Source organism: Protopterus annectens, chromosome 6.part0, assembly GCF_019279795.1.
Source record: "Protopterus annectens isolate FY-2018-M chromosome 6.part0, PAN1.0, whole genome shotgun sequence".
NCBI lineage: Eukaryota > Metazoa > Chordata > Ceratodontiformes > Protopteridae > Protopterus > Protopterus annectens.
Window position 1 is genome coordinate 609,787,700 of NC_056737.1, and position 19,857 is coordinate 609,807,556.

General features: G+C 41.8%; 1 protein-coding gene across 1 annotated transcript in view; it reads right to left on the reverse strand.

Annotated features, from left to right (window-relative positions):
* Positions 1–215: 215 nt before the first annotated feature.
* Positions 216–19,857, reverse strand: part of POLE2 (DNA polymerase epsilon 2, accessory subunit) — a gene marked incomplete in the record, with an annotated part of 1,055,700 nt that continues 1,036,058 nt past the window's right edge. Inside the window, 1 exon segment of the mRNA XM_044074281.1 lies at positions 216–428. Coding sequence (XP_043930216.1) covers positions 410–428 — 19 coding nt within the window.

The window sequence follows — 19,857 nt, forward strand, 5'->3', positions numbered from 1 at the left end:
AAGCTTGACTGAATGGGGATGAATTCTAAATATTTTTAGGTTAATAAGGCTGCTTTTTTAAAGAGAAGACAATTTCTATGTAATGGATATTACACAAACTGTTTAGAAGTACTGTAATGAAAACCAGCATCACATAAGCTTTGCATTAGGTACGCCAAACTGTAAAACGCTACAGTCCGTACTACTGACTTCTTAATCATACACAGCAAAACAAGTTTATTTAATTAAAATTTATTTACAAAAAACATGTTTGCAATTAACAGTTACTCTGCATTTTATACATCTTGTTACATAAAACATAAAAATAAGAAAACGGCAAAAATAAATACAGTGAAGACAAGAGAACTGGATCTCAATATGGAATTTTACAGACACAACAAAGATAAAATCTTCTTCTTATTTCTCTGACTCACAGACCCTGAAGTTTGCTGTGAACAGAAAAAGAAAAGTATATTAATTTAATTAGAACATGTCTGAAAATGTTACATGTACTTAGATAAATGACCAAAACTACATTTATTTCTTTTGGTAGGTATTTGCATAGAGTTCAGAGCACCTTTCAAACAAAAACTCACCTGGTCAAGAACTGAGGACTGCTTTAACAGAGTTCATTATACTGCTTTCAGTAAATATTCATAACACTAACGCACATCACTTTTTAAAAAAAATAAATCCCATTCTGATTATCTCCCCTAAACTGGGGGTCCTATGCCCAAGGATTGATTCTAATCGCCCTCAGGATTGGAACAACTGCAAATGCTCCTTGGGACTTGGTTCATTATTACTACCCCTGGATAACCATCAAGCCACCCCCAGTCAGACAGACACTGCATACTAGGTGACAGACTGAATACAAATTTAGTGCCAAATTCCTTAAATGCTACAGATAATATATGAGAAGAATGGGTGCAACAACTGCATAAAGGAAGAAAAGAAAATACACAACAGTATCCAATACAGCATTACAGTGACAAACAAATAAAACAGGAATGGATAACTATGGCTACAAGTGTAAGTTAGGATTGCTAAATTCTGAACTAAACAGTTATTGCTAAACAGTGACACACCAATCATGTATGCAAAACAAAGTGTGTACATTTATATATAGTCCAAGAATATATTGGGAATTAAGGAATGGAAAGATCAGAATTAAAATGTGTGATGTGGATGGATAGGGAAAGAAAAAGAAAGGATGACTTACAGAAAGGAATACTTTGAGGTGGAGAAGGAAGTAGAGAAAAGGAGGAGACAAAGAGAATATGGGAGGACATGGAACTAAAGCACAGAAAGTGGAGGTGAAGAATCAAGAGAATACAGCAATGCTTAAGCAAGTGAAGAAAAAACACTAATTAGTTGAAGATATCAAGTAACTAAGGATACAAAGTCGGACCTTCATCAGAACATGATCTGATGAATTTCTGACACCAGCGAATGAAAGTGCGTAATGAACATTTAATAAAATTTAACAAAAAAGTGATTAACATGAAGATGGGGAAAGGGATTAGAACACAGAATACACACAAGTAATGCTGTAATTTTAGGACCACAGTGTTACGAGATGATCTTCCAGATAGGAAATTTTCTTCAATTCCTCCTTTAAAAACCTAACACCAGGAGCCTGTTCCAGGGTTCAGCCACAAAGGTTGAGAGCACAGAATTATCGTAACACCTGTGTTTAGTGGAAGCCTTAAGCAATGTCAGGCTGTGAAGCCTGATAAAATATTTCTGAAATGTTTTAAAGAACAACCCATCTAAACAGGCAGTTTTCAAGGATTAGTACTGGAACAGTTAAGGTCTAAAGCTAGCCTTGCACTGGGAATTTGAATGGCTGGAAATGCCCGAAATCTAAATCAGCAAAGTCACACAGTAGCATATACAAATGAAAAAAAAAACAACCTTCAAGGAAGATTTCTTCTGTAGAAGACAGAAATGCATGTGAATGGGCACAGAGATGTTCATCCAGTAAGTTGAAATCTAACCTATGTAAGGTATTACAGTTCAGGATATCTTATTTAAAGATGTGACACTTCAAACAAATTGTGTGCAGTGCTAGTCTATTAAAACAGCACTCTGAGATGTCTGTCAGCAGCTAGCCTGTAGCTTCATGAAAAATCTCCAAGTGTTTCTGCCTATCCTCTGTGAATATAGAGCAGTACAAGTACTGCACTCAGGCCCTTAGTGCCAACCAACTTCTCATAGTTTTATTTTGAATGAATGGTAACATATGATACATGCCGTACCGTGGATAATCTTACTGCTACTCAGCTGTTACTGTACCTTCAAGTAAGTTAAATCCTATAGCAAATGCTTCTGTATTCAACCCAATCTCTAGATTTACTACCATCAAGGTCACACAAACTTGGACAACTTCTCATTCATACAGGGGGAGGGTACAGCCCCCTCTCAATGTCTTGTTATGCTTGTATAGTGTTGGTTAGATGCAATAGCCAGGCATTCAGGTCTGTAGGTAAGGTGTCAGTAAGTTCAGAATCAATAACATAAAGCAGAAATGGAAATTATATACTTACAGTAATGATAGATCAGTGCTGTCTGCTTCCATCCTTCCTTAATGTACGAGTCCTCAGATCCGATTTGGATCAGACTTCAGCCACTCACAGGCTTTGGATCCAGTATTCTGGCTCCTCCCCTTACCCATAATCCCCTCGCAAAGAGCAAGATATCTCAGATCGAGTTTGCCTGCTATATAAGAAAAAGGGAGACTTCTCCATGTACGACAGTAAGAAAAGACAAGGTACAAAGACGCCAGCTGTCATACATAGGCTGTGAGGCATACATGGACAGACCAAGATACCCCAGTATGGCCACTCCAGGAGTCAGCAGAATGGATTAAATAGGAAGGAGGAAGGAGAGGGGGGTTTAGGAAGGACGGAAGAGATAATACAGATCTATCGTAAATAACTGTTGTATCTGATGTCTTTTCTGTCCATTCATCAATGGATGGGACATAGTCTCCCTCTACTAGAGCACTAGGGAGGTCTCATAGAAGGATAAAAAAGCATTTAATAGTATTCCACATTTATGGATAAAAGAGTACTAAAAAATGTATAAGATACAGCCTAGACTAATTGACTACATTACAGTGACTGTGAAACAGTGGCAGACCACTTTGTAATTAAGCCATGGTAAAGGACAAATTATTTTCCCAGGGATAAAAATTCAAAGGGGGATATTCCAGGGTGACTCTGTCACTGCCGCTATTCTGCCTTGCCCTTAACCCATTAAGCTGTCTACTTAACAGCATAGGCCATGCTATAATTTGACTCCTAGAAAACAAAGTGTAAAGACTTCTCATCTTCTCTTTGTTGATTATTTAAAACTGTATAGCTCATCAGATGAAAAAAGCACAACTGCAAGTTGTCAAAACTTTTTCAGATGATATAGGAATGTCATTTGGTCTTGATAAATGTGTAAAAGCAACCTTTAAAGCAGGAAAACTGCAAAACCAGGAAAAAAAAGGAAGTTATGTACTTATCATAACGTTCCATGTGAGGTGTTCTTCTCGCCTTCATTATTACTGATGGGTTCGGAGCCAATCCTTGGCTCTGAGTCGGCCAATTTGCAAAGCTCGAGGTCTCTAACAGCTCGAGGCCAAAGCCCTATCCCACAGTGCGCCACTACATTCCCCAGATTTTGTTTGCTGCCAACTAGTGCAAAACCTGCCCCAGATTTCAAGGAAATCATACAGACCACTGTGAGATGAAACTCCTCAGGGGAACCAAAGCCAAGACAGAACCTCTCGAACTTCCAGACATAGGATGGGGGTAGGTGGGGGGGGGTCGTAATAATGAAGGCGAGAAGAACAACTCACATGGAATGTTATGGTAAGTACATAACTTGTTTATGTGAAGTTGTTCAATCTTGCCTTCAATCTTACTGATGGGTAGCGTCCCCAGCACCACAATCTTGGGTGGCTCACGGAAGTACCTGCTTCAGGACAGCAGACCCAAATGAAGCTCTGTCCCAAGAGGCCTTGTCCACTTTGTAGTGAGATATAAAGGTATGTGGATTTGACCAGGTGGCAGCTGCACAAATTGAATCAATAGGTAACCTGGTCAAGAAGGCTGCAGAAGTAGAAACCGCTCTTGTAGAAATGAGCCTTGACTTTGCTATGAATGCAATACCCACTTCACTGTAGATACAGGATATACAATCAGACAGCCATTTAGACAAGGTAGATTTGGAGACCGGTGCACCTTTTTTAGAATCCGAGAAAGAGACAAACAGCTGATCAGCCCTTCTGTGTTTTTTTTGTCCTGTCCAAATATTAGCAAAGTTGTCTATGGACGTCAAGTTTGTGAAGCATACATTCCAACTGATTTGAATGATTGGGAAAGAAAACAGGTAATTCAATCGTCTGATTAAGTGTGAATTCTGAACACACTTTTGGTAAGAATGAGGGATTCGTTCTGAGGGAAACCCCTATATCCCTAATATTTGATCTGTGACACTCCTCCCAGTCTAGTGTCTTTAGCTCATTCTACCTAATACGGAGAGAAAAAAATAAATTTTTTTTTGCACTTTATTCATCTGCTGTATTTGTGTTTCTTCCTAATTTATTTATTTATTTTGCTCTTGCTGCCTGTTCTTAAAAGTACTTAATAGCATTTATTCTGCGGCATTTATTACTGCTTGCTAGTAGCTGATTAAATTGTAACTGTTATTCTAAGCCTTTGGATTACACACTTGGGCTTTAGACCAGTTGTTTCACATTGGTCTGCACTGTTGTGGCAGGGCAGGAAGCTTACATCCTTCTGAGTTGGGAGTTGCTGATTGAAGGCTTAGTGTCTGTTCTAAAGTTTATTAGTTCTGGTTTAAGCACTTGGGCTTTGGGCCAGTTTTTTTTACATTAAGAAGGTGTGGTCTGCACTCTTGTGGGAGGCTGGATTCTGCCCTTCTCAGCTGGGAATTTCTGGTCACAGGCTTATTGTGCCTGCTTATTTGAATACAGCATAGACCAGATTCAGGTCTGCTGAATCTAGCTTTGTTGTATAACTTGAGCACTGACCAAGGCCATCTTTTATTGGAGAAGGTTCCCCTGCACCCTAGCAGCAGGAGTGTGCAGTTAGAAATTGTCTGATTGAAGACTGCTGGAGCAGGGCTCGGTTTTGAGCTTTTTTCTGGTTAATTGGGTAACTTGTTTAAATCAGTTGTTTGTTTTCTATTGTTTTATATACTTATATAAAAAATTGCATTCTATTCATCTGCTTTTACTGTATTTGTGTTTCTTCCTACTTTATTACTAGTGACATTGACTACAACTATGATCTGAGATATATAACAATAAGTATCATTTTCTGTGTATTTAAAAAGTTTTTTTATTGTATCTGCTTTATTTTCTGAAAAAAAAACATATACTTGTTTCCTGCCTTTCTAAGCTAGTATAGTCCAGTTTTCAGGTTAAGTGCTGAATTCAGGGCTGTGTTACAAATTGTCAAGAAGAGACAGGCTAGCAAGTACAGTAGGTGCACAGGCCAAACAAACTTAGGTAAACATGAACAAAAAAAGCCAGCACCTTGGAAGAATGAAGCATCCACGTTTATTGGAACCAGACCGGTTTCAGCATAAAGCTTTCATCAGTGGTACATCACAGATAGCAGTTCAAACCCTGCAATAAATACCTGATCCAATTAAATATCCATTACATCATTTCCTGTTCAAAATAAAACAAAGTTATTGTGATACCAAAACCTACACACAAAAAATCATATTCAACCACATAAAAAGTTAATAGAACTTATAATGCACTTGTACCTGTGACTGATAAGTACCATTTATAATTCACAGTTAGAAAAATATGATGCTCTATGCACCATGTATTAAGTCCAACCTAGTGGCATCCAACACATGATGGGAAGGGAAAATTATTATAATTTATCATTTAATCCAGGTGGAAAAAGACCACCCAGTTTTACAATCCATTTCCTTACCTTCATGTTTAATATATTATGCCACCCTGTTTTAAAGGATCTACTGCCTGATATTTTGTCAATAACTGTAAAAGAAAATGTCGCTGTATGGTGAATCAGTGAATGTCTGTAAAGAGCATTAGTGGCTCTGGCATTCCTAATGTCCCCTAAATGTTCCGACATTCGAAATCTGAATTGTCTAGAAGTTTGGCCCACATAAAAAGCTTGACAAGTGCAAGTGGCCAAATATATGACCCAGTCTGTTCCACAGTTGGCGAAGCAGTTGATGTTATACAATTGTCCGGTATTTTTGCTGGTAAAAGTTTTGGTTTTGAAAACATGTTTACAAAATGTACAATGTCTACAAGGGTAAGAACCAACCAATTTCTCCCCTGTAAGAGTGGTTTGGTGATATGTTGCATCCTGATGCATAATTTTTTTGTAATGAGAAAAATGGGAACCCAAAGTTTTTCTTCACCTATAAGAAAATAAGCATTTATCCCCCAAGATGTCATCCAATTGTGCATTTGTCTTCAAAATATTCCAATGTTTATCAATGGCATCAACAAGATGTGCTGTATTTCTGCCAAATGTAGTGACCAACCTCAAGGTGTCCTTGTTATCTTTCCTGGGGTTATGTTTATATTCTAATAGGGTGTCCCTGGATTGATTTTTTTGCCCATTGCATTGCTGAGTCAACATTCTGTTTGCCATATCCCCTAGCTAAAAATCTATTAGTTAAATCATGATGGGAATGTGTGAGATCCTGCTGTGAAGAGCAAATTTGCTTAAAATGCAGGAACTGAGATTTTGCAATGTTGTTAATGGTATGTTTGGGGTGGAGACTGGTTGCGTGTAGCAGGCTGTTGTATTGTGGATGTTTCCGATAAACAGTAGTACGTAATGTGTTGTCTGCTTGGCGCTGTAGATGAACATCCAGAAAGTGGATCTCATTAGGGTGATGACTGACTGTAAATTCAGCCCCCCATTTATTTCCATTAAGATATTCAATGAATTCCTCCAGATATTCACTGCCCCCTTTCCATACAAGACAACAGTTGTCCAGATATTGTCTCTATATGTCTATGTCATGCAAATACAAATTGTGTAATTCATTGTATATGATATGCTCCTCCACATATCCCATGTATAGATCAGCATATATTGGGGCAAAAGATGCCCCCATTGCTGTACCATGAATTTGCCAGTAGCACTCATGTTGAAAATAGAAGACAAGAACATGCTCGGCCATACAAATGAGCAGTGTATTGAAACCCGGGCTGTAGATGTTAGTCTTGTTTAACCAAAATTCTAATGCTGTTAATCCAGCCCAATGTGGGATACTGGTGTAGAGTGATTTGACATCCAGGGTACACATCAACCAATGCAGTTCCAATTGAGAATCAGAAACAATTTGTAAGAATTCTTTTGTGCCCTTTAATCTGGCTCTGATATATGGTAAAAGTGGTTTCAAATATTCAGTCATAGGTTCATAGGTTCATACTAGGCTATCTGCCCTAGGGCATTTATAAGCCTAGCCAGAGTGTGTGTGGCTTTCGCCACCCCTTGGAATGAGAATACTATGCCCATTTAGGGTTTAGTTTACTGTGCCTCTGTCTAGTAGTGACACAGAGATGACCCCCGGGGTAAACCTACGATCTCCCATCCACTCGTCAAGATTTCTCTTGAAGAGAGTCAGTGAGGGGCTCTGCCTAACATGGACTGGGATTATGTTCCAGAGTGTAGGGAGCCTCTGGGTTATGAATCTGTCCCTCCAGCACATCCGATTTATTTCTGCGTTGAGGTTCAAATCTCTCGCTCTCGTGGCTCTGGTGGATCTGGATTTTCGAGGTGGAGCATGTCCATTAATTCCGGATTGGACATGGCCTTGTACGTCAGGCAAAGATCGCCTCTGAGAAGGCGGTATGTGACTGAACAGAGCTGGAGTTTCTTCAGCCGGGCAGCATATGACATATGTTTGAGACCCTTGATCCTCTTGGTGAGGTACTTTTGGGGTCTTTCTAACTGCTGCAGGTGTCGGGTAAGGTACATCCCAAATGGGGCATTGTACTCAATTATGGGCCTGATAAGGGAAGAGTATAGGGGCAAAATGACCTCTCTTGATCAAGATGTGAATCCTTTCATGATAAGGTGGGTAATATAGATGGTCTTCCTAACCACCTTGGCAATGTGAGTGTCAAATGAGAGGTTACTGTCAACTTGGGTCCCTAGGTCCCTGACTACTTCTTCTGAACTTAATGGATTACCACCTATGTGGTAATTTGTGGGTACTTTGTTTTTCCCAAAGGGTATGACTATACATTTTTTGTCGTTCAGTTTAAGGCCATGGCTCTGGCACCAGTTATCTGTTTCTATGAGGCCTTTCTGAAGGATGCTTCTGTCCGCTGGAGTATCAATTATGGCGTCCAGTTTGCAGTCATCTGCGAACTTTGTCAGCCACAATCCTCCTATGTTTGCTTGCACCTCGGAAAAATAAATGCCGAACAAGCGGAGTCCCAGGACCGAACCCTGTGGGACACCGCTTGTGACTGGCTTAGAGTCTGACATGGCTCCAGCGATTCTGACCTTGTGGGTTCTGTCCTTGAGCCAGTTTGCAACCCATCTTATGACATATGGGTTTACATTTAAGCTGGTGAGCTTGTCTATGATGCACAAGTGGGGTATTGTGTCGAAGGCTTTTGCATGATCAAGGTAGGCTGTGTGAACTGCCTTACCCTCATCAATGGCCTTAGTGACCGTTTCAAAAAAGTCGACCAGGTTCAAAAGGCAGGATCTGCCCTTGACAAAGCCAAATTGGGTAGGATCCAGTGTCTGTACGTCCCCAATGTCTTTGTTTATGAGTTCCATAATGATCCTCTCCATAGCTTTGCAGACCAAGCTCGTCAAGCTTATGGGGCGGTAATTTCCAGGGTCCATAGAAGCACCTCCTTTGTGGAGTGGGACCACAGTTGCTGTACGCCATTCTTTGGGTACTTATCCTGTAGTAAGGCTAAGATTAAACAGCAGCCTTATGTGCGGGTTTAGTTCCTCTTGGACTTCATGTAGCACGCAACCCGGGACACCGTCTGGTCCCATTGATGCTGTGTTTTTAGCTTTGGAGAGGACGGCTCTCACCTGGGCATCTGAGATGTCAGGGAGGCTACACTCTGCTGGGATAGATATTTCTCCTTTTGGGAGAAATTTGCACTGAACCTGTCTGCCAGTATGTTGGCAATGTCTGTGGGTTCAGTGTATTTTTTGTCATTTTGGACCAACTCTGACCATATCTGGGAGTTTCCACCCAGGTTTCTAACATAACTAAAGAAGGCCTTGTGATTGTCTTTAGTGTCTTTTGCGATTTTTCTCTCAAAGTTGGCCTTGGATGATTTTATGAGTGATCGTAGTTTTTTGCTAGTACTGATCAAAGATGCCTTCCCTTTTGGGGATTTTGCTCTGTCATGTAGTAGCTTCCTCCTCCTGTTGTAAAGCTTGCTAATGGCTGGGGTCCACCAGACAGGACGGCTGCCTTTGGGGGAATGGGTCTTGGTTTTATTTGGGATTGCATGATCCATGCATTCTTGAAGGTGTCTGTAGAAAGTGTTTATAAAGGATTCAGCTGTGTGGGCTGTGGTTTCCACTGGCCCAGGGGCCTTGAAGGATACCACTTCAGTCTTAAGAAGTGTGAAGTCAGCTTTTGAGAAATTCTTCACTGTGGTCTTTTGTGCTGGGGGTGGGGGCGGGATGTGGATTTCCAGTGAGATTAATTTATGGTCTGATCTCACCAATGAGGGGTATACTTCCGGTGTGGAGCATTGTGTGCCCATGTTTGTGATGATCAGGTCTAGTATATTATCTCCTCTTATGGGAGTGGTGACTAGTTGTTCCATCGCATTTGAGTTTATGAATTCTAGGAACCTTTGGGCTAGGGCGTTGGGGCTTGAGTAATGCTCCCAGTTTATGTTTGGGTAGTTGAAGTCTCCCCATATGATGGTATTTGGAGAGACATTCATACTCTCCAGTGCCTTCAGGAAGGCTGAGTGGGGTTCCTGAGTTTGAGTGGGTGGTCTGTAGCATGCTACAAACTGTAGGGCAGTTTTGCCTACGGTTAGTTGCACCTGGATGGTCTTCGATGCTTCGTGCGTTGCCATTAACCTGGAGGTGTGGGTATCTTTGATGAATATGGATACTCCCCCCTCCTTTTGTGGTTTGGTCCAAGTTTTGAGGCCGAAAAGCATGATATGAGGTATAACCTGGTAGTGCTGGGGTGCTCTCAGGAGCCTTGAACCAGGTTTCAGTCACTGCACAGACATCGATGTTCTCCATACTGAGGAGGGCTTCGAGAGCATGCATCTTGAGGTTTAGACTTCTGGCATTGAGCAGCATTACCCTTAGTTTTTTTCCACTTGTGTTTTCTAGGGAGGTGGGTTTGTCTTTTGAGCCTTGCCTAAAAAAGGCACTATGGGGTGGCAAGAGCCTTGGCCAATATCCGGAAGCCCAGGGGTGACAGATGCAAGCTGTCCCTTGCGAAGCAGCGTGGCTTGTCAAGCATGTCATCCCAAGCAGACAGACATTGGATCCCCTTAGAATGACACCAGTAATTGAGCCAATTGTTAAAGCTGATCATTTTGTCTTTGTACTGTGGCATCATTCTTGGTGAGGGTAAGATGCTGCTCAGGGTCAGGGTCATACCGGCCTGGGCTACATAATCAGAGAGCTCCTCTATGTCTCTTTTCATGTAGTCCAGGGAGGTACGTCTCAGGTCATTCACACCGGCATGGACAATGACTGAGTCATATTTGTACTTGCTTTGGAGTGACCTGAGTGCTTGTGTTATGTGGTGGATTCTAGCGCCTGACAGGCAGCTTACTGTAACCTTTTCCTTGTTCAGTCTGGTGAGCGGGACGTCAGTGTGTCTGACTATGGAGTCACCTATTACAAGTGTATCAGGCATGTTGTTTGGCCTTAAGGGCTGTGACTGTTTGGCACACTGACTTTGTGAACTATGTGTTGCATGTGCTATGTTTTGAGGTAGTGGTTGCTTGGATGTCTGCTTTGGAGGCCTCTGTTGTTTTGGTAGATTTTTAATTAGAGCCTCCGAGTATGTTTTTGTGTGTTTATGTGTTTGGTTTGTAGTTGTGATAGGTCTATGTGAGACTGGGTTTGTGGTGTGTGTGGTTACCTTCTCCTCCTGACTCGTTTTGCCAGTACTGAGTCGAGGGAGCTCAGCCTCCAGTTTGGCTATATAGTTGCATCTCTCACATATATTTGTATTTGTTGGGAGGAGGAGGGGGTTGTCGGTGTACATGAGGCAGTTGTAACATTGCCTCAAGATTCCCAGATTCACCAGCTGAACTGGAGAGGACGCCAGTAATTGACCCTTCGACATGCTAGAATAGTGTAAGGGATTGCTGTGTAACTGAGTCAGAAAGGACCTATAGGGAAATGGGTACTCAAGGGGATTGTAGGTGGATGTAGTGCTTTCTTTTTGTTTAAGAGTGCTTTACCTGTGTAAAAATGCTTTAGGAGCAAGTGCTGGGCTTTTCAGATAGAGAACAGACTGTTTAGATTGAAAGTAGAGCAGTTCTAAGGGAAAACTGAAGAGCAGACTTAGCGGAGCCAGAAATAGTTTAAACTTGATTAACCGGCGCTGCCCGATGCTGCGCTATGCACAACTTCGCGCTAAAGCGGGCTTTATAGCAGGGGATTAGAAAGAGCTAGGAAATGGCCCAAAACGGCCAATAAACTATATGTTGCTGGGCTGGAACCACTCCTCCAGGGACAAACAGGCTGCTCAGTGCTCCCCACTCCCACTGGTGAACAAAGAAGCTTCCTCCTATCCAAATAAGGATATGGGCAACACAGGAACTATGACAGCCCAGAGATCAGCAAAATCTGAAGACTGGACTATTCTAGTTCAGTAAAGGCGGGAAAACAAGGATATTTTTTTGTTTGTTTTTTTCACAAACAGATAAAAAATAGATACAGTAACAAACAGTAAATGCTTTAAATCGGCTAGCGCACTTGAGTGTGTAGTCTACCAGTTAATTTAAGCAAAAAAACAAACTTTTAAAGTGAAAAACAGTTTAGAAACAAACAGAAATACAGTGAATCAACTTACAGAGCTAGTTTAGTAATAAAAATTTGCTTTTTAGGCAAAATACAGCAGTCGAAAATAGAAAGCCAGAAAAAATACTTAAAAATCAATGGAAAGTCACTCTTCCACTCTCTGCTGCCTGTAGAACTCTGCAGGACACCACGAGGAGCTGTGCTGAGTAGTATACAAGCGCAAAAGCGCACTAAAGCTGGCTTTATAGCATTGTCAAAAATGCCGACAAAGGCTCTGTGAGGGAGCCTATGCCCCAAACAATAGGTCTGCCCGGTGGCACGTTTAAAGATTTGTGAATTTTGGGCAGTAAATACAAACACTGTTTTCCAGGATCATTGACCATTAGTTGTTGTTTGATTGTGACACTGATAATTCCCACAACTGCTTCCTGTAAAAAAAATTATCAATTTCCTTTTTGAAGTTTGGAGTTGGGTCTGTGGGCATGTTCATATAATGCTGGGGGTTAGACAATTGTCTACTTCCTTCAGCCCAGTAATAACTGGAGTCCATGACCACCACCACCCCACCCTTATCTGTTGGAAGAATGGAAATGTTAGTCCTAAGATCCAATACAGCCTTTTGTTTCGTCTTGGTTAAATTATGTCCGATAATATTGAGGGAGCCTAGATGGTAATGCAAATCCTTAATCACAGATTGTTGGAAAATTGCAACATGTTTGTCCATGGGTGGACTGAAGTTAGATTTGTGAAATCTAAATTCAGTAGATCTTTGAGATTGATCCTGTTGGCTGAAAAACAATTTAAGATTAATCTTTCTACAAAAAGATATGTCAGATACAAAAATGCTTTCATCCACAAAAAAACAGGGATAAAACCAAGATCTTTATTTAACAATGTTTCCTCTTCAGATGTTAAAACATGTTTAGAAATGTTATGCACATTTGAACATTCAGGATTTATTTCACTACTGATTGGAAAAGATCCTCTATGGTTTTTACCCCTATGTTTACGTCCCCCTGTACCTCCTACCCCTAAAGGGTATTCAGGACCATGGCCCCCTCTTGGAATCAGGAGAATCACTAATGTATGTGGATTCGGTGTCAGTAGTGGAGGATTCCTCCCCAGAGGTTGTGGTATGTAATGTACCTTTTTTCAATATAGATCTCAGTCTTTTTTTGCATATTTGAGAAGTGTTTTTCGTTCCATCCGCAAACCTAACACTTCTGTGTGACTCAAACGGCCTACCCCTTTCTTAGTCCTCCATATCCCTGGAAAACTAATGTAATTTCTTATCTTTCAAATTATTTTCAAAAGTAATCAGTTCCTTTGACAATCTGCTCAGATTGTCCTTAAAGTTAGTTTGATCCTCATATTTTTTTCAATTCCTCTCATATTTTTTGAACATCACAAATGTTGACCTGAATGGTTCTTTCATAATAAGAATCTAGAATATTAACAAAAGACATGGACGCCTGTTGCTGTGCCAGATTCCAATCCTTTAATATGTCATCTGGCTTACTAACTAATGGTTGTAGTTTGGTCCTTAAACCCCTCGAGGTGATGTTTTGATTTTGATAAGCTTTGAAAATCTTTAAATGCCAAATATTAATAAGTAAAGTTTTGACCTTCTTGCCAAACTGAGTGAACAACAAATTACAACCGTGAACTGGATCAATCTGGCTATTCTCCTAGGAGCCATCATTCCTAGGTTTAATTCCAGATACATGGATATCATCGTTGTCAGCATAAAGCCCTTGGAGCAGCTTATTATGATCCATGACTATAAGTTGCTAATTTGCTGTAATCAATCCAAAAGACTTGGTTTGTGAACTGTGATGTGAAAATGTCAGAACTAAAAACTTTTAGTTATGTACTTACCATAACGATAGATGTATGTGATCCATCTCGCCTACATTCATTACTGTCGGCTCCGACTCGGCCACTATAACTAGCACGAAGTCTCTCATTGGCTGGGCTAACCCTGTATCCCAGGATGCATCACGCCCAAACCGCCAGATCTTGTTTGCCCCAGTACTATCTTCCCACATACACCACACCACAAGGATATATATGTAAGAGGAGAGAAAAAATAATATCCTCAGAGGAATCAGAATACAAGTTTCCTCCAAGTCCAACAGGTAGGGGGAAGGAGGGTGGAGAATGAATGTGGCGAGATGGATCACATACATCTATAGTTATGGTAAGTACATAACTAAAAGATGTAATGTGATCCTATCTCGCCTACATTCTTTACTGACGGGACAGCGTCCCTAGCACCTAAATCCCGGGAGGCTCACTGGAAAACACTCCTGAGCACTGTGGAACCAAAGGAAGCCCGACCTCTAGAGGCCACGTCCAGTTTGTAATGAGAAATAAAGGTATGTAGAGAAGTCCAAGTAGCCGCTGCACATATCTCATCTATGAACAGTCTAGCATGAAAGGCCACTGAAGTTGACATAGCCCTGGTAGAATGCACCTTAACTGGAAAGGGAAGATCCTTACCCGCTAATGCATAAATAAATGAGATGCAGTCTCTAATCCACTTAGCTATGGTGCCCTTAGTTACAGATCTGCCAATTCTATTGTCCGAAAACGACGCAAACAACTGGTCTGATTTCCTCTCCTGTTGTGTCCTATTTAAATAAAACCTCAGTTGTCTATGCACATCCAACTGGTGAAATTTGTATTCCGCTTTGCTGGAAAACCGTGGAAAAAAGAGCGGAAGCTCAATAGACTGGTGGAGACAAACAGCAGAAGAGACCTTAGGGAGAAAAGAAAGATTAAGTCTCAGAGATACTCTGTCCTTATGAAAAATTAAATAAGGAGGTTTAACAGAAAGGGTTTGAAGCTCCGATACCCTTCTGGCTGAAGTTATGGCTACCAAAAAGGCAGTCTTCTATGACAAAAATTTCAACTCGCAAGAGGCTGCCGGCGCAAAGGGAGAAGACATTAAAGCTCTGAGCACCACATCTAAATCCCATGTCAAGCTTTTTATGTGGGCCAAACTTCTAGAAAATTCAGATTTCGAATGTCGGAACATTTAGGGGACATTAGGAATGCCAGAGCCGCCAACGCTCTTTACAGACATTCACTGATTCACCATACAGTGAAATTTTCTTTTACAGTCATTGACAAATATCAGGCAATAGATACTTTAAAACAGGGTGGCATAATATACTAAACATGAAGGAAAGGAAATGGATTGTAAAACTGGGTGGTCTTTTTCCACCTGGATTAAATGATAAATTATAATAATTTTCCCTTCCCATCATGTGTTGGATACCACTAGGTTGGACTTAATACATGGTGCATAGAGCATCATAATTTTCTAACTGTGAATTATAAATGGTACTTATCAAACAAGTACAAGTGCATTATAGGTTCTATTAACTTTTTATGTGGTTGAATATGATTTTTTGTGCCTAGGTTTTGGTATCACAATAACTTTGTTTCATTTTGAATAGGAAATTATGTCATGGATATTTAATTGGATCAGGTATGTATTGCAGGGTTTGAACTGCTATCTATGATGTACCACTGATGAAAGCTTTATGCTGAAACCGGTCTGGTTCCAATAAACGTGGATGATTCATTCTTCCAAGGTGCAGGCTTTTTTTGTTCATGTGTTAAAAATCTCCGAGTTTGCCCATACCTTACCTGGATAGAAGGAAGTTTCTCTGTTCACCTGTGAGAGAAGGGAGCTTTGAGCAGTCTATCTGTCCCTGGAGGAGTGGTTTCAGCCCAGAAAATAGTAGTTTATTGGCCATTTTGGGCTAATTTTTATCTCTTTCATTTCCCTGCTATAAATGGCGCATTTGCTTGGTTTTGCATGCCAGGCATCGCCGGTTAGCTAGGGTATAACTATTCCCGGCTCCTCAAAGTCTCCTGTTCAATTTTTCCCTTGGAACTAGACAAACTTTCAATTTAAGCACTCAAGCCATTCATTTCTCAGCCCAGCACTTGCTCAAAACTCATAGCAAGCACTTATAAACCCTAGCACTAGACCCTCCTATACTGTACAGGACGACAAGGCTCTCTATTCAGCCTTACCAGCCATTCAGTAAAACAGTTCATTGTACCTATCCAGGCATATCCAAAGGGCAGTTTCAGCCATACTCCCCAGTCCAACTGGTGAATCTGGGCATTTTGAGGCAATGTTACAACTGCCTCATGTACACAGACAACCCTCTCCTCCTACCACCAAACACGAATACATGTGAGAGATGCAATTACACAGCCAAACTGGAGGCTAAGCTCTCTCAACCCAAGGCTGGATCAGACAGTCAAGAGGAGAAGGGAAATACTTGCATCACATCACAAGTCTCACATAGACCCATTAAACCAGCACCAGCAAAAAACAAACAAATACACAAAAACATATTCGGAGGCTCTAAATAAAAATCTGCAAAAGCAACAGAGACCTCCAAAGCAGACATCCAAGCAACCTCCACCCCCCCCAACACAAATCATGAAACACATACTTCACAAAACCAGTGTGCCATGCAATCACAGCCCTTAAGGCAAAATAACATACCCAACATACTAATAATAGTTGACTCTATAGTCAGGCACACTGACGTCCCACTCACTAGGCTGAATAAGGAGAAGGTTACTGTTAGCTGCCTGTCAGGTGCCAGGATCCGCCATATAACACAAGCACTCAGGTCACTCCAGAACAAGTACAAATATGACTCTGTCATTGTCCATATTGGTGTGAATGACCTGAGCCGTACCTCTCTGGACTACACGAAAAGAGACATGGAAGAGCTCTCTGATCTTGTAGCCCAGGCCGGTATGACCCTGACCCTGAGTAGCATCCTGCCCTCACCAAGAATTATACCACAGTATAAAGAAAAAATGATCAATTTCAACAATTGGCCAAGTTTCTGGTGTCATTCAAAGGGGATCCAGTGTCTGTCCGCCTGGGATGACATGCTCGACAAGCCACGCTGCTTCGCTATAGACGGCTTGCAACTGTCATCCTTAGGCTTTCGAATACTGGCCAAGGCTCTTGCCACCCCCATAGTGCCTTTATTAGGCAAGGCTCAAAAGACAAACCCACCTCCATAAATAGCACAAGTAACAAAAAACTGAGGGTGATGCTACTCAATTCCAGAAGTCTAAACCTCAAAATGCACGCACTCGAGGCACTCCTCAGTATGGAGAAAATCGATACATGTGCAGTAACAGAAACCTGGCTTAAGGCTCCAGAGAGCACCCCAGCACTACCAGGCTACAACTCATACCATACATTTCGGCCAAAGAACCCGGACTGAAATACAAAAGGCGGGGGCGTATCCATATTCATCAAGGATACCCGCAACTCCAGGTTAGTGGCACAGCACGATGCTTCAGAGTTCATCCACATGCAACTAACAACGGGCAAAATTGCAATTCAAATTGTAGCTTGCTACAGATCACCCACCATGTCCCAGGACCCCCATTCCGAATTTCTGGAAACACTGGGAAATATAAAGGTCCTACCAAACACCCTAATATTGGGTGATTTCAATTACCCAAATATTAAGTGGGAGAACTACTCAAGTACTACTCCCTTACCCAACATTTCCTAGAATTTATAAACTCAAATGCCCTGGATCAACTGGTCAACACTCCCACCAGAGGTGACAACATATTGGACCTGGTCACCACCAACATGGGCGACCGGAGGTCAACCCCTCACTGGTTAGATCTGACCATAAACAAATCACTTTGGATATCCACATTCTGCCCCCACCCCCGGACAAGAAAACCACCGTGAAAAACTTTTCAAAAGAAAACTTCACGTTACTTAAGACCAAGGTGAAACCTTTCAAAGCCCCCATGCTAAAGGATAACATTGTCTAAGCTGCAAAATCCTTTACTAATGCATTCTACGGGCAACTACAAGAATGCATGGATCGTGCTATCCCAAGCAAAACCAAGACTCACTCCTCCAAGAAAAGGAAACCAAGTCTGGAGGACTCCAGCCATAAACAAGCTATACAATAGGAGGAGGAAACTAGTACAGAAAAGAGTAAAATCCCAAGAAGGGAAGACATCCCTGATCAGTATCAGCAAGAAACTACGATCCCTCATAAAATCATCCAAGGCAAGTTTCGAAAGAAAAATTGCCAAGGACTCCAAAGATAACCACAAAGCATTCTTTAGCTATGCCAAAAATCTAAGCGGCAATGCTCAGATCTGCTCGCAGTCTGTGCAGAATGGTACAAAATACACTGAACCAACTGATATTGCCAACATCCTGGCAGACAGGTTCAGCGCAAACTTCACCCCCCTCTCACCCCCAAAAAGGCCCATAACCATACCAGAAGAATGTAGAGCTCCTGAAATCACAGACACTCAGGTTAAAATAGCCCTCTCCAAAGTCAAAAAACACAGCATCAATGGGACTGGACGGTGTCCCAGGCTGCATCCTACACAAGCTCAAAGATGAACTAACCCCTCACCTAAACACACTGTTCAAACTCAGCCTCTCCACAGGTTAAGTACCCATAGAGTGGCGCACAGCAATGGTTATTAAGCTCTACAAAGGTGGTGCCACAACAGACCCCAGGAACTATCGCCCTATAAGCCTGACTAGCTTGGTCTGCAAGGCTATGGAGTGCATCATCATGGAACTCATTAAGAGAGACATTGGGAACCTCCAAACACTGGACCCTACCCAGTTTGGCTTTGTTAAGGGCAGATCATGCCTCCTAAATCTGGTGGACTTCTTTGAGACAGTTACCAAGGCTATAGACGAGGGAAAGGTGGTACACAGAGCCTACCTAGACCACGCAAAGGCCTTTGACACTATTCCCCATTCTGGTATTATAGACAAGCTCACCAGCCTGAACATAAACCTCTACGTCACACGATGGGTTGCCAACTGGCTCACGGACAGAACCCACATGTTAAGAGTTGCGGGAGCTAGGTCTGACTCTAAACCGGTTACAAGTGGTGTTCCCCAGGGCTCAGTCCTAGGACCCCTCCTGTTCGGCATATACTTCTCAGAGGTACAGGCAAGCACAGGAGGACTATGGCTGACCAAGTTCACAGACAACTGCAAACTAGGGGCTATAATTGACTCTCCGGCGGACACAGACATCCTCCAAAAGGGTCTCACTGAGACGGACACCTGGTGTCAAAATCATGGCCTCAAGCTAAATTCCAAAAAGTGCATAGTCATCTCCTTTGGAAAAAACAAAGTACCCACAAACTACCACATAGGTGGTAGTCCCCTAAATACGGAAGATGTAATAAGGGATCTGGGGACCCAAGTAGATAGTAAACTCTCCTTTGATAATCACATTGCCAGAGTGGTTAGAAAATCCTTCTACATGGCACACCTTATCACAAAAGAGTTTGCATCCAGATGAAAAGAGGGCATTGTGCCCCTCTACTCATCGCTCATCAGACCCATCATAGAGTACAACTCCTCATTTGGGATGCATCTTACAAGACACCTGCAACAGCTGGAAAGACCACATAAGTACCTCACCAAGTGGATCACTGGCCACAAACAGATGCCCTATGCAGCTCTACTGAAGAAACCCCAGCTGTACTCGGTTGCATACTGTCTACACAAAGGTGATCTTTGCCTGACATACAAGGCCATGTCCAACCCAGAACTGACAGACATGCTCCACCTAAAGAAAAGCTTATCCCCTCGAGCCAAATGCTCTAGGGATCTAAACCTCACCACAACAATAAATAGGATGTGCTGGAGGGATAGAATATTGTCACAGAGACTTCCCATGCTTTGGAACAAGATTCCAATCTACATTAGGCAGAGCTCCTCGCTAACACTCTTCAAGAGAAACCTTGATGAGTGGATGGGAAACAAAGTTTACCCCGGGGATCACTTCAGTGGATCTGCTGG